The sequence below is a fragment of the Rosa rugosa genome, chromosome 6 (genome assembly GCF_958449725.1).
Source record: "Rosa rugosa chromosome 6, drRosRugo1.1, whole genome shotgun sequence".
NCBI classification, from domain to species: Eukaryota; Viridiplantae; Streptophyta; class Magnoliopsida; order Rosales; family Rosaceae; genus Rosa; species Rosa rugosa.
The window spans coordinates 3,566,587-3,580,874 of record NC_084825.1 but is presented as its reverse complement, the minus strand read 5'-3'; the positions used below and the strand labels follow the sequence as shown (position 1 = coordinate 3,580,874).

General features: G+C 43.7%; 1 protein-coding gene across 2 annotated transcripts; it reads left to right on the top strand.

Annotated features, from left to right (window-relative positions):
* Window positions 1–9,236: 9,236 nt before the first annotated feature.
* On the top strand, window positions 9,237–13,755 carry LOC133718735 (uncharacterized). Of its 2 annotated transcripts, XM_062145601.1 has the most exons (3): window positions 9,237–11,156; window positions 11,237–11,743; window positions 11,822–13,755. In XM_062145601.1, the coding sequence occupies exons 2-3, from the start codon at window positions 11,639–11,641 to the stop codon at window positions 12,731–12,733; spliced, it is 1,017 nt and encodes a 338-aa protein (XP_062001585.1). In that variant the 5' UTR covers window positions 9,237–11,156; window positions 11,237–11,638; the 3' UTR covers window positions 12,734–13,755. The 2 variants fall into 2 exon arrangements, with proteins under 2 accessions (XP_062001585.1, XP_062001584.1); XM_062145600.1 differs by having other exon boundaries at window positions 11,237–13,755.
* The last annotated feature ends 533 nt before the right edge of the window (window positions 13,756–14,288 follow it).

The window sequence follows — 14,288 nt, the reverse complement described above, 5'->3', positions numbered from 1 at the left end:
AGCAGTTTGAATGCAGCTTAGAAATTATATTATGTGATGGAATCAGAAAATCTCTATAAATAATTAGCTACTTCTGATGAAATCTTTATCGAAATTTATCTCTGAAGCTGTGTTTTTTTTTTTTAATTTTATTTTTTTATATAAACCTGGAAAGTTTTCTTTTTGTAATGGCTTTCTCGTCTCTCAAAGGAACTTGAATTGCTTTCCTCATCTCTTATTCTTCAGGCAGGCTAAGAAGTTCATGAAAAGTATGTAGTCAAAATGAGAAGTGAAGCCAACAGAGTGGTTTTAGTTTGCAGGGGTAGCATCTAGGGCAAACAGTAGTTGTTTTAGAGAATAATAAGGACCTCGACGAACCTTTTATTTATTTATTTTTTGAATAGCCCATATTTCAGCTAGCTGAGGAGAATAATCCTCTGAAGGAAAACTGCTTATTGGAAACTCAAAATTTAAGAAATAATTAGCTTTCGTTTTCTGGATTACATATCTTTCATTGTCATCATATTGATGAGTTGTGGTTATTAAATTTGTCTATCAAGGCTTTAATTGCTTTGTTTGCAAAGCCAAATGCTAAATCTTTGTCGTCACCAATGGATGATGGCTTGCAGACATACTCTTGGATTTTCTTTTCTGGTAGATGATTCATCAGTTACTGAAAACGACGGTATAACATGAATGCTGGTGCATATTTTTTAAACAATAAAAGAAGGGGATTGAAATTGACACTCATTTTTTTACAAACCACAACCTCTATTAGTAATTTTTCAGAAGTGAAGAGTTTTTTTATTTTTATTTTTTGGAGGGTGGTTTATTGAAATAATGCATCTTGGATAGCACTTTAAGCTAACCCATGGGTGCTGATCAATGAATTGCTGAAACACCTCCAGAAGTCCCGAGTTGTTTTGGTTGAACAGTAATTTCCTCTGATTTTGGACAGTAAGTCTCATATATCACAGTACTCTTGTTTTGAGCTCTTCGATTTGTAGAGGGCTCGCGGGACACTCTGGATGTTGCCAACAACTAGATATTATGGTTACCGCTTTCTAGCTTTAATCATTTGCAGAACTGCAAGAGCAAGTATCAAAGCATCTTTTCCGGGCCGCAGACTTCAGGTCTCTCTACATCAGCTTTGTTGCAGCAATGATGCTTAATAAATAACCCCACTCCATAATATGTTTGCTCGGTAGAGGTAATAATCATTGACTTGTAACTGTAACTGTGAATCTGTGATATTTTTTTTTTTTTTTGGGGTCTGATGCAACTCTGATTATACTCTATACTAAAGGCAAGCACTGAAACACTATTCATTACTGCTTGCACGCAGATAGAAAGAAAGAAGACGACACCTTGCTTTTGCGGATGGTATTGCCCATGGTTTTGATCTGACGGGAGACGAAGATGTCAACGACAGTTTTGATCTGGATTCTGCTGTCACAGAGAAAAAGAGAGGAGACGAAGATGAAATATCAGGAAATTGAGTTAGCCCACGAAGGTGAATGGCTCTCTCGCCTTTTCCTTTATCAATGATATTGGGTTCATTGATTGTGTATAGAGTTTTTAATTTGATGTTTCACCAGTCTGCTATGGGTTTGGTTATAAATCTAAGGCATAGATTCCTACTTACAGTTTCATAGAAATTTGTTCTGCAATTTTAATTGGTAGTGAGAATTGTGATTAGGGGAGTTCAATTTGTTCGATTGGGATTGTGAGATTATTGTCGAATTCGTGAAATTTGAGTTTTAGAGGGGAAAATGACCTAGGTTGTGTGAAATTTTGATACTTACGCTTACTGAAGGATTGGGTTTTTGGAGTTGGAGAGTGAGTTGAACTGGGTTGGGTTGTGTTCTCCCTGTTTTGGCGCTGAACTGAATTCATTTCTACCTTCAATTTCAAACTGAAAGAGCCAAGCAGAACAGGTTAGTTCTGGAGCTTCGGCTTATAGCTATTACCTGATTACCCCGACATGCTGCAAAAATGGAAGAGTAGGGAAAAATAAGAAGATTTATCTGATGCTGCTTTGCGATTTGCTCACCCACATAAGTATACCTGAGGCTGCTTTGTGATTTGCGATCAATGTCTAACTGATTTAGATATCAATTTGCTGTCTTTGTATTTGGATCCAGTGAAGCTTGCAAATATCCAAAAAAATATCCAAAAGGCAAATTACTTTGTTAGCTTGGGACAGCGATAGGAAATGAATCATAGTAGTTATAATTAGGATAGACATGATAGGGTATTTATACTGAGCATTGCTTCTTGCTTTTCTGGTTTATCACTTTTTTCACAACTGCCATGTAACTTTTGGTTTCTGGCTTCTCTTCTTTTTACTGAGACCTATTTTCACTTTTTTGTCAGCTACTTCGTATATGTAATTTTGCTGACGGAGTCTTCAACATCAGTGGTAGCTCATTTTATATAAGAATATTTTGTAGACAATGTCTATTGGAAGCATGTTGTGCACGACATCAAAGCATGTAAGGTTGTACTGCATGGACGTGCTGAGTTTGAGGCAAGTGATGTTATCTTAAAGGTTAGTTTAAACAAATTCTTCAAAATTTTTGAATTTCAGGTTCTGTTTTTATTTTTATTTTTTATTCTTATAAACTGAGATTAAGTTTCTAAGATTAGGAAGCAATATTTAGCTTCACCAATGTGTACTGGTTTTCAAGAGGAAACGTTAGCTAAATGCTTTTCAGATTCATTTTCAGCTTCTCCTGTAATTCTGATATTTTTTTCTTTTTTTGTTTTCATGTTAGTAGGTTAGTGTTTGGAACATGGAACACTACAGACTGAAAGCACAATGGAAGATCACATGATGATCGTTACTGATGTTCGATTTAGAACAAATCTCCTGAACATAATATGGACAAGTATGATGGTAGGGTTTGTATGAGTTCAGAGTCGATGAGTAGAATAGAGGCAATGTTTGAAGCTGAACTTGAGAGGTTGGGCTTAAACAGGAGTACTTCTACTTTGGAGAGAAGATTAACTGATTCTTGATGAGGTACAAGTCTATGCTTATCGTTGCAATTTTAAGTTTAAGCAGCACAGGTTTATCTTTAGTTTACTGAAATTTTGTGGGTGAATCCAATTCACTTGAAACATAGTAGTAGTGAAGACAGTCAGAAAGAAGGAGAAGGTTGGGAATTTTCTGATATATTTCTTCTCCAAGAATGGAGTATATATATACATAAGATACATAAAGTCCTATTACAAAAAATATTCCTAATAGTGGATTAGCCCATAACTTGTTCGGCCAGCCACCAACTTGTCCGCCACCATTGTCGGCCATCATCCTGCTGGGATAGGCGCAGGCGGGGCTGATGCGCGGGGGGCGCTGGGCTGTGGTTGCGGCCGGATGCGGGGCTGGCAGATGGGCAGTGCGAGGCTGGAGGTTGAATGATCGATCTGTGCAACAGGCGATCCAACTGGGCAGCGCGGGTGGAGCAGCGTGTGGGCGCGGGGGCGCTGCGCTGGTGGAGGGGGGGTGCTGGCCGCGCAGGTGCGGAAGGGAGGGCCGAGGGTGAGGCGAAGATGGTCGAGCTGCAGTTGCGGTGCTGCGGTGGTCAAGCTGCAGTTGAGGTGCTGCGGTGGAGCTGAGGCGAAGATGCTGCTGCGCTGAGGCGGAGCTGGATGGAGCCAGTCGAGCTTGGTAGGAGCAAGAGGTATGATCTAAAACCGATCAATTGACCAAAAGAACATAGTGTGCTTCTGGTTTGGTTGGAAGAAAGGAATTGGCTAGTGTGTCTGGTGATGGCTAATGTGTCTGGTCTTAATCAAAAGAACCCAAAAGAACTCAATATGTATTAATCAAAAGATCCCAAAAAAGGCAAAAGAAAACACAGCGGAACAGAGTCCAAATTGGATCTCTGCTCTGATACCAAGTCAGAAAGAACGAGAATGTTTGGGAATTTTCAGATGTTTTTCCTCTTCTCCAAGAATGGAGTATATATATACACATTGAGTTACACATTAAAGGATAAAACTATACAACAGAATATCTAAAGTTGTCTGCCACCATTATCTGCTATTATTCCACCAACTCACTGTCTACCACACTTGTCTGGATGGACCACTCTACCAACTCATGCCAACTCACGCCAACACTCCCCCTCAAGCTGGTGCATACAAATCACAGATGCCCAACTTGTCAAGTGAGTCATAAAATGCTTTACTCGAGAGAGCTTTTGTAAGAATATCCGCCAACTGTTCTTCAGTAGGAACGAAGGGAAACAAAATGATCTGTCCATCCAGATTCTCTTTAATGAAGTGTCGGTCTACCTCCACATGTTTCGTGCGATCATGCTGAATAGGATTGTGAGCAATTTCAATTGCAGCCTTATTATCACAATAAAGTGGCATAGCCTTTTCCTGCCTGAACCCCAAATCTCTCAACAAATTTCTCAACCACAACATCTCACAAAGTCCTCGGGCCATTCCTCTGTACTCTGCTTCTGCACTAGAGCGAGCCACCACCTTTTGTTTCTTGCTCTTCCAAGTAACCAAGTTACCACCCACAAATGTGAAGTATCTCGAAGTAGACCTACGATCTGTAATATTACCTGCCCAGTCTGCATCTGTGTATCCAGAAACATCCAAGTGGCTGTGTTTTGAAAAGATTAATCCTTTCCCTGGAGCAGCCTTTAAATACTGCAAAATACGAAATACAGCATCCATATGGACCTCACTGGGATTGTGCATAAACTGACTCACCACACTAACTGCATAGGCCAGATCTGGTCTAGTGTGAGACAAATAAATCAACCGTCCAACTAACCTCTGGTATCTCCCTTTATTTGTAGGTACTTGGTTCACGTACTCTGCTAACCGATGATTCTGCTCGATAGGAGTATCAACAGGTTTACAATCCAGCATACCTGTTTCTGCCAACAAGTCTAGGACATACTTCCTCTGACTCAACACAATACAATCCTTTCCACGAGCAACTTCAATTCCCAAGAAATATTTCAAATTACCCAAATCTTTCATCTCAAATTCAGAAGATAACTGACCTTGTAACCTTTGAATCTCCTCAATATCGTCACCTGTCACAACCATGTCATCAACATAAATAATCAAGGCAGTCATCTTACCACACCGATGTTTAAGGAATAAGGTGTGATCTGAGTTGCTCTGTTGATATCCCATTTTCTTCATGAACTTGGTGAACCGGCCAAACCAAGCTCTGGGAGATTGCTTCAAGCCATAAAGCGACTTCTTCAATTTGCACACCATCTGCTCTCCAGTGGAAGTACCATATCCAGGAGGTAAATCCATATAAACCTCTTCATGCAGGTCACCATGCAAGAATGCATTCTTAACATCAAACTGTTGTAAAGGCCAATCAAGATTAGCAGCTAACGAAAGAAGTACCCGAATTGTGTTAATTTTGGCCACTGGTGCAAATGTCTCATCGTAATCCACTCCATACTTCTGAGTATAGCCTTTAGCCACTAATCTTGCCTTGTACCGGTCCACTGAACCATCCGAATTGTGTTTTACTGTATACACCCACCTACAACCAACTGTCTTCTTCCCAGGTGATAATGATACTAACTCCCACGTACAATTCTTCTCAAGAGCATCCATCTCGACTGTCATTGCCTTCATCCACTTCTCATCTTTCATGGCATCCTGCACTTTACTAGGAAGAGACACAGAAGATAATTGATTCACAAAGGCTACATATGGTTTAGATAACCTATGGGTCGACACATAATTAGCAACATGGTATTTAGTCTTAGCACTTAGAGTAGGTTTATAGTGTTTTGGAGGTTGACCACGGGATGAACGACTGGGTAAGGTTCTAACAGGAACACTACCTGACACAGAAGGACTATTAGACAAGGAAGGATTGGGACATACCTCGGGTGATGATTGAGCAGGTGAGACCGCTGAAGAGGAGGGAGAGACTGAAGAATTGTCTAAAACACCATCAGAAGACGGCAGAACCTCATCTTCCACTTGATCGGAAATTGTCTCCCCGGCCGACCGGTCAGACTGATCAGGTTGACCAGTTGGTAATACATTGCTCAAAGTTTCTTCTCTGGATGAACCCCTGTTTTCCCTATTTTCCTTTTCAATATTAGACGATGGGTCCTCCAACTTTGAGAACTCAGATGCCAGCCACTCATCTTGCCTATTAGACAAGTCTTCATAATAACAAGACTTCTCCCCCTGACTAGGAGTCACAGGAGGCAAGAAATAACAAACATCTTCACTGAAAGTAACATCCATGGTGACATAAAACTTCTGGGATTGAGGGTGATAACATTTGTAACCTTTCTGATGAGACCCATACCCAACAAACACACACTTAAGGGCTCTAGCATCCAATTTTGTCCTTTGATTTTTATACAGATGAACATAGGCAACACAACCAAAGACACGAGCAGGAAGAGTATTAGATGATGGGATAGAAACATAGTTAGACAAGACCTCAAGTGGGACACAACCTTGAAGAGGGGCAGATGGAAGGCGATTGATAAGATGAGAAGCACACAAAACAGCTTCTCCCCAAAGGTACTTAGGCATGTTAGCACTAAGCAAAAGAGATCGAGCCATATCCAAAAGGTGACGATTTTTCCGTTCAGACACCCCATTTTGCTCAGGTGTCTGTGGACATGAAGTTTGATGGATTATGCCATGGTGTTGGAAATATTCATGAAAAGAATGATTAATAAACTCACCCCCATTATCAGAACGAAAAACCTTAACATGAGCATCATATTGAGTACGAACAAGACTATGAAATGCTGTAAAGGCAGAGAAGACAGAATCTTTGGACTTAAGTAGAACCACCCAAGATAGTCGGGTAAAGTCATCGATGAATAACACAAAATATTGCATTCTAGAAAGGGTAGAATGTTTAGAAGGACCCTGTTTGGCTCCAATTTTGCTGCAGATGGTCAACAGTCTCTTTTCTGCGCGGGCGTGCCAGCACTGTTCGGGTGCGGTCGTTGGGGGTGTCCCTTGACCTGACTTCTTTAGAGCGACTGTAGACGAGGAGAGCACCAACCTCGTCGCAGGATTCTTTGTGCCTCGTGCTGGAGGACTTTATCTTGTGTCACCAAGTTGATACTTAACGTTGTAGGTTAAGCAGAGTGAAATCACCGAGAAGTAGAGAGAACTTGCTAAAGCGTGACTTTAGCTTGGTTGGTTTGCGAGGGCGTTACCCTTGCTTGGCTGGTTCCGTAACCGTTGTGGTCGCGGTACTACAATCGGCTCCCGAGGAAACTAGGACCGAAGTACGTTGACAGAGGGTTTGGTGGCACTGAAAGTCGGCTTCTGAGAAGACTAGGACTAGGAGTGTGATCACCGGTAAGAGAAAGAGAAGGAGAGGAGTTGCTCTTAGAGAGGTTTGCTCTAGAGAGACTTAAATCATCTTAGAGATGTATTGATGAGTGAATTGTGTTGTTAATTGTGTTTCATTGTAACCTCTATTTATAGGCTACCATGCCAAAGTGTTTAGCATTAAACAAATGATAGTGGAGCATTAATTGGAGATAGAATTGATGAATTTTGGAGATAAGGAAGCATAATTGGAGATAAAGAATGATGAATTTCGGAGATAAGGAGATAAGGAGGCATAATTGGAGATAAGGAATGATGAATTTTGGAGATAAGGAAGCACTTTCGGCTCCTTTATTCCTTCAATTTTATCTCCATTAAGCATTCCGATTTTGACCGTGACCTCTTCATAACAAATGTTCCACTATGAGTGTAGATCACCCTGGTCAAATTTCAGAGCTTTTCATATAGTGGTTGGGCCGGAAACGCTGCTGGACCTCTTACAGGTCCAGTTTTCCAGTTTTGCTTCTGCAAAAGATTGGACTGATTGTTTGAAGGCCTTCCACTCAAAAATATCTCTGGCACTCTTCATAAGAAATGTTCCACTATGAGTGTAGATCACCCTGGTCAAATTTCAGAGCTTTTGATATAGTGGTTGGGCCGGAAACACTGTTGGACCTCTTACAGGTCCAGTTTTCCAGTTTTGCTTCTGCAAAAGATTGGACTGATTGTTTGAAGGCCTTCCACTCAAAAATATCTCTGGCACTCTTCATCAGAAGTGATCCTTGGGATGTCTAGATTTAATCTGGACAGTTTTAGCTCATTTCGATTTCATTTGGTTAGTCTGCCGCCCCTCCTTCCTTGTTTAGCTCGGTTTCTCCAAGCCGAAGTAGGAAAATGTGCTAAAGTTGACTTTTCATGTTTCCATGCTTCCATGCTTCCATAGTAGGCTTTATTTAGCCTCTAAATATATATTTCGAACTTGTCGACAATATATAGCTTGAGCCACTGACATTGGCTCAATTTCTCCAAGACGTGCCTTGTCAGGCCAAAATGCTTATTTTGGGTCCAAACATTGCCCCCCAGACCTCGAAGTCAAAGGTCTTCGTCTTGACTGAAGAGGTCTTGATTCAACACTACTCTTATAATGTTGTTGCTCCAAAGCCACTTGTATTGGCTTGACTGATAATACTTGACTGATTCCATATAGGCCTCTAAATAGGCCATAAAGCTTGATTGCCACAATCTGGATTGTCTTTGTTATGAACTGACGCTTCCTTTGCCAACTTTATTGCCCCCCATGGATCTGGCGAAACTTGGGCAGGTTGTAGGAGATCAGAACTTTAGCGTGCCCCCCATGCGAAGGAGACTGCTTTTGATCGCGAATGAGTATCCTTCTCTTCCTTGGTGGTAGCTTCGCCATGTGTATAGAAACATGTATCTGCCTTGTTCGCGGGCTCTCTGTTGATTTTCTCAAATGTAGGTCTTGAAGCCGCTTTCCTGGCTAGAACAAGGCCTATAGTTCTTGGCGAAATAAGATGCAAAATAGCAAACTGTTTGCTGTCATTTAATCCTTCGCGAGTCTTATGCCGAAGAGGATGATTAGATCATGGCTATCGACATCATGACGTGTGACCAGGTGAAACCACCATATCTGTTGCAACTTTAGTATCTAAAACCGCATCGGTTTTAATCATGTTTTATTTAAAAACTTCAGGCCACTATGCTGGCCCTGTGGTGGTAGGAAAAGGTGGAATATCTTCACTGTCGCCTTAGATGCGATTCTCAAGATGGAATAATGACTCATTAATTATTAACTAGGGCCACTCACTGGCCCAGCTAATAAACTAATCTCCAAAAATATCTGAGCTATAAATCAAAGTGTAATGGAGAAGTATCTGCACTGTCGCCTTAGATGCGATTCTCAAGATAGAATAATGACTCATTAATTATCAACTAGGGCCACTCACTGGCCCAGCTAATAAACTAATCTCCAAAAATATCTGAGCTATAAATCAAGGTGTAATGGAGAAGTGTTCCTTGCAACCCAGAAATGGCATCCAAGAAACCATTCGTTATCGATCAGGCAGATGAAATCACTGAGAAAGCCGCATTCACATGGCGGACTAACATGAGTGTTCGATGTAGAAGTCAGACCAGAGAGGAGAGAAGTCGACTGATGGGCTTTGGAGGCGGCGATAGTCAAGCGAGTCTGGGTCCCACACCTCGCGATCGTTTGCCAGATGATGCTATGGCCTATTATGCGCTTCCCATCCGCCGTCCCATAGCGGCTCTTCGGCAGGTGCCTGGTGATTTTAGCAGTTGGGGACCAAGGAGGAACGTGGGCTTCTGGCCTACCGTCGCTCCCGAGGAAAAGGTTTGGTATCAGGAGGTCCGAGCGAGAGATTTGGCCCGATGGGATGCGGTGGGTATCACCCAAACCATCGATCTATGCTTCTGTCTTCCCCATAATACTAGCCCTGCACCGCTAGCAGCCGCTCTTTGCTTCTGGAACACCTCCAGCAATACATTCGACTTCCAGTTTGGGCAGATGAGCATAACTCTGCTGGATGTTCTTACCATCACGGGGTTGCCCATTGACTTTGACCCCTATGTGCATGGTCAGTTTGATGGCATTCAATTTTCTTTGAGAATGGATATGGCTGGTCGAGGGCATCACAGCAGATCCTACCCATTCTGGCGCGACTATTACTGCACCCAGCGTGACCATACAGAAGGTATCGCATTCCTGGAATTCTGGCTTTGCAAATTTATCTTTTGCACTTCTTCCAACAAACCTACTGGGCCCTGGAATTCTCTGGCCACTGCTCTCTACAATGGTATTTGCGTTGGCCTTGGGCAACCTGTATTGGGTGCGTTATATCGCTCCCTTTATAGAGCCGTAATGCGCCCCTTCGATACCGAAATTAGTGGTCCCTTCTGGATCCTTGCCTTTTGGCTGCAGATTTATTTCCCTCTCTTCCGTCGCGGTGATATTCCAAAGGAACCTCCAGTTGATTCCCTTTTGGGGAACTGGCTTTGCCGCAACGTAAGGTATCGAACTCCTCCCTACTCCGAGTGTTTTATTTACTTGTACTTGCTGGGAGAGATGCCGGACCCAAAAATAGTCATTTCTAGGAGTTTCCCTCCTCCCCTTGACGATGGCTTTCTGCCCAGTGGACGGGATCATAGCGAAAGAGCCCTCCTGGCCTTTCGTCGCGCCATCTCCTGCTTAGATATTCGTCTTGCCACCGACCGCGTAAGTTATGAGCTCTATGCCCCTAACCACTTCGCTCGCCAATTTGGGTTGGCCCAGTTGGTACCCTGGCCTCTGGTTGATTCTGCCAATTACTACACCTCTTGGCGGAGATTAGCCCCACCTGGGTCTGCCCCATTTCAGAGTCAGTTTACTTTGATAGTGATTCCCTCTTGGGTCAGAGCGCTGTACCCCCTCAATGATGTCGACGATGATTATGCTGATTGGTGGAAGAAGAGTCCGTGAACTGTTGGGACCTGCCACATGACGAACTCTTCGTCCTGATCTTTCGTGGCATGAGTAGTCCTGGTCCGGAGGACCGCAAGATTCTTGAGCGCTTCTCCAACCCTGCAGCACAACCCCCGCGACCTATTCTACCTTCTCGCTCATCGCGTCCAGGGATACAAATCCACGAGCCTAGGGCAACAGTAAGTTTTTGTCTTTCTTCACCATTCCTTTTCCTTGTGTTGATTTTCCCGCTCTTATTCCTGAGTGTGTTTTGCAGCAAACTACCCGGAGCAGGATAGCCTCTGTTCAGGCCGGGAAACAAAAGGCAATAGCAGAGGAGACTTCTGAGGGGGAGTCTTCGCATGATGAAGATCCCGCTGAGGTAATTTAGTTAAGAATGATCCCAAACTTGTATATTTGGTGCTTCCCCCCGTTTTGAGTTATGACTCTTTTCTCGTACAGGCCACTGCTGTCTTTGCTTGCAAACGCGATCGAGCTCAATTCGTCGAAGAGAGTTTTGAAGATGACGAACCTCTGGGAATGTGATTGGTAAACTCCGACCCCGTCTTATCCTATTTAAATTTTAGAATCTGGGCAGGATCTTCACTATGTATCTTTTGACAGGTCCGTCAAAGGACCACTGATCCCTCTCGCCTGAGCGAGGCTGGACCCTCAGCCACTGCAGAAGAGCCAACTCTCTCGCTAGTTCAAGCATCAACTAACCCCTTGGCGCCTCTTCCGTCTCCCACATCTACAGAGCATCTGCAAGGTCCTACCATTCTAATAACGATCTCCGATGACGACTCCTCGGAGCATGAAAGTGTGGAAAGCCACTATGAGGATTCTGCCGCTTATGAGGAACTGATGACGACAGAGATTCTCGCAGCACTAGAGGTCCAAGAGGTGAATGAGGTGAGGCCTCTTCCTCTTAGTGACCACGTACCAGATATTGACCCGACAGCTCGAGAGGTAAGCCACTGTTTGGCCAATACTTTCCATTTCCCTTTAGATCCAACCCCGCTCTTTGACATTTCTGAACCTGACCAGGATTCTGTTTGTACCGAGGAGGTGGCTACGAACGCTGAGGGTCCTATCGGCGGGACAGTCGCCCCAGAGATGGAAAATGATACTGACGGTGGTGGTGCCCCCCAAGTCTCGCGAATAAATGAGACAACCGTCGAAGCCGAGGGTCCTGTGCTTGAATCTGCTCCACTTGCCCATGGTGAGCCGCGAGTTGAGTTTCCAGATTCTCCTGTGGCTGAAGGGATAGACCAACCTATTGAAGATGAAGAAACTGAGGAAGCTGTCCACCCTTTTGCATTGGTGGTTCGTGATCCTGTGGCGCCTCCGCCGCCTCCTCCTCCTCCCACCAGATTTGAGAGACTGATGAGGGTGTTAGAGGTAACTCCTCCTTCTGCTGTGGATGAGGCTAAAATGGTGCTTCACGAACATCTGGGTCCTCAGGTATTGGAGACAGACATCCTCCCGCGAGTCTTGGAAGCCCTAAGGTATCTTTGCCAGGAGAAGGCATTGACCCTACAGCAATTTAGTGCCATTGACGATCTGCTGAATGAACTTGGTGAGGCCCGCCAACGTCAACCGCCCGCGAACGCCCAGGCTCACGACACTCGAGAGGCTTTGAATAGCCTCTCTCGAGAAATGGACATCTCTCGCGGTATTTTAAATGAGCGAACCATCCGCCTGCGGGAACTACAAATCCAAAGGTCCGACTTCAAACTTCGGATCGAGGACCTCCATACCGGTTTAGCCTTTGTTGAAAATGCGATTGCTACAGAAGAAGCCCAACTCGATGAACCTCTGGCTGCTTCTGAAGAAATGGGCCGCAACCTGGCCCGTCTCAGAGAACGGGCCACTCAGGCCGAAGCTAGTGCTATTGCGGCGAACCTCCGCGTGGAGGAACTTTGCTTGAAATTGAGCTTTGCGGGCCAATCTCTGTAGGCCCCCTCGAAAACCGTTCGGTCTCCTCACATGCTGTTAATCCCTTCTTTTTCGAGATTTAAGGCATTAATCACTCGTTGAAAAACAACGGTCGTGAAAAAATAATCTCGTGAAAAGAACAGTTACCTCCTCGAAAACCGTTCGGTTTCCCCACATGCTATTAATGCTCTAATAATAGCTAACTCCTCAAAAACCGCTCCTCACATGCTGCTAGTCCCTTTTTTCCCGAGATTTGGAATCACTAATCTCGATTTACTGACATCGGTTTTGAAATTGAGCTTCATCCAAGGGTGGGGATTTGCCTGAAGTCCCTATAAATAGTTGTATTTCAGGAAGGGAATACTCACAACAACTTTTCTGAAATATTCGAGAAATGGCCTTTCAATCCTTGCTTCTTTTTCTCATTCTTCACAAATCTTCCCCTCATGAAATGACCTTTAGCCTCTAAATTTTAGGCTTTATGGCGTAATCTTAAGCCTGGGTTAGGCCTCATGGCGTAATCTTAGGCAACCCCTTGTTTCGTCCTTCTAGAGTTCTGCAGCAAAAATGCCAGGCTTCAGATTGGTTTAGAAACGCGAGGGGGCTCCGAGTGTGGGATCCACGATCATGCGAGATCATCTTTGTCATAATCCTACACATGGAGCGAAACGGAGAAAGGGAGGACGACCACTCTGAGGTTCGTCTTTCCTCCTCTGTTTCCTTCCTTCTGGACCCGGCCCATGTTGTGCCCTCCAGATGGAAGGGGCTTTGGTTCTCAGCTCCTTCTCCCCCTTTCTCTTCTTGATAAAATCTTGGAGGGATGAGAAGGGATGGACTCTTTGAAGAAATGGGTTCAAGCCACAGAATGGCTGTTCCTATACTTCACGTCCAACTAATGGTGGTTACCATGGCTAGAGGGGATGCAGAGACTCAAGCTGATATTCGGTTCCTTCACTCTCTGCCCCTCCAGGAGATAATGGCGCGGCTCAACCCGACGTTGGATTCCATAGCTGCTTCCACTTGAGAAAAGATTCAAAAGATATCCGAAGATTCATGTTTTGTATTCTAGCCACTTTTGGCTTTGTAATGAATGTACTGCTTTTGGCCGCAAAGCCACTTTATGAATACAATAATATTTTCTTATCCTGATATCCAAATATCCGTGAGAAGCCAATAATTGTGTCTCGCAAGGCCCCAAATATAGGCCCCTATAGTTGTATATTGAAAATAATATGAGCTTTTAAAATATGCTCCGCGTCAAAAAGAGCCTCGCGGCGAGGGTTTTGAGAAAATATGTATCTTTTGGATCCACTTGCTGGCTCCCAACTCAAAACTCTTAGCGCCAATAATTCCTTCTTTTCCGAGATTTAAGGCACTAATCACTCGTTGAAAAACAACAGTCGTGAAAAATAATCTCGTGAAAAGAACAATTACCTCATCGAAAACCGTTCGGTTTCCCCACATGCTATTAATCCTTTAATAATAGCTAACTCCTCAAAAACCGCCCCTCACATGCTGCTAGTCCCTTTTTTCCCGAGATTTGGAATCACTAATCTCGATTTACTGACATCGATTT

Bases quoted from the DNA above. Each gene is read 5' to 3' on its own strand.
- LOC133718735 (XM_062145600.1), top strand. From the start codon at position 11,639: ATGACGACAGAGATTCTCGCAGCACTAGAGGTCCAAGAGGTGAATGAG.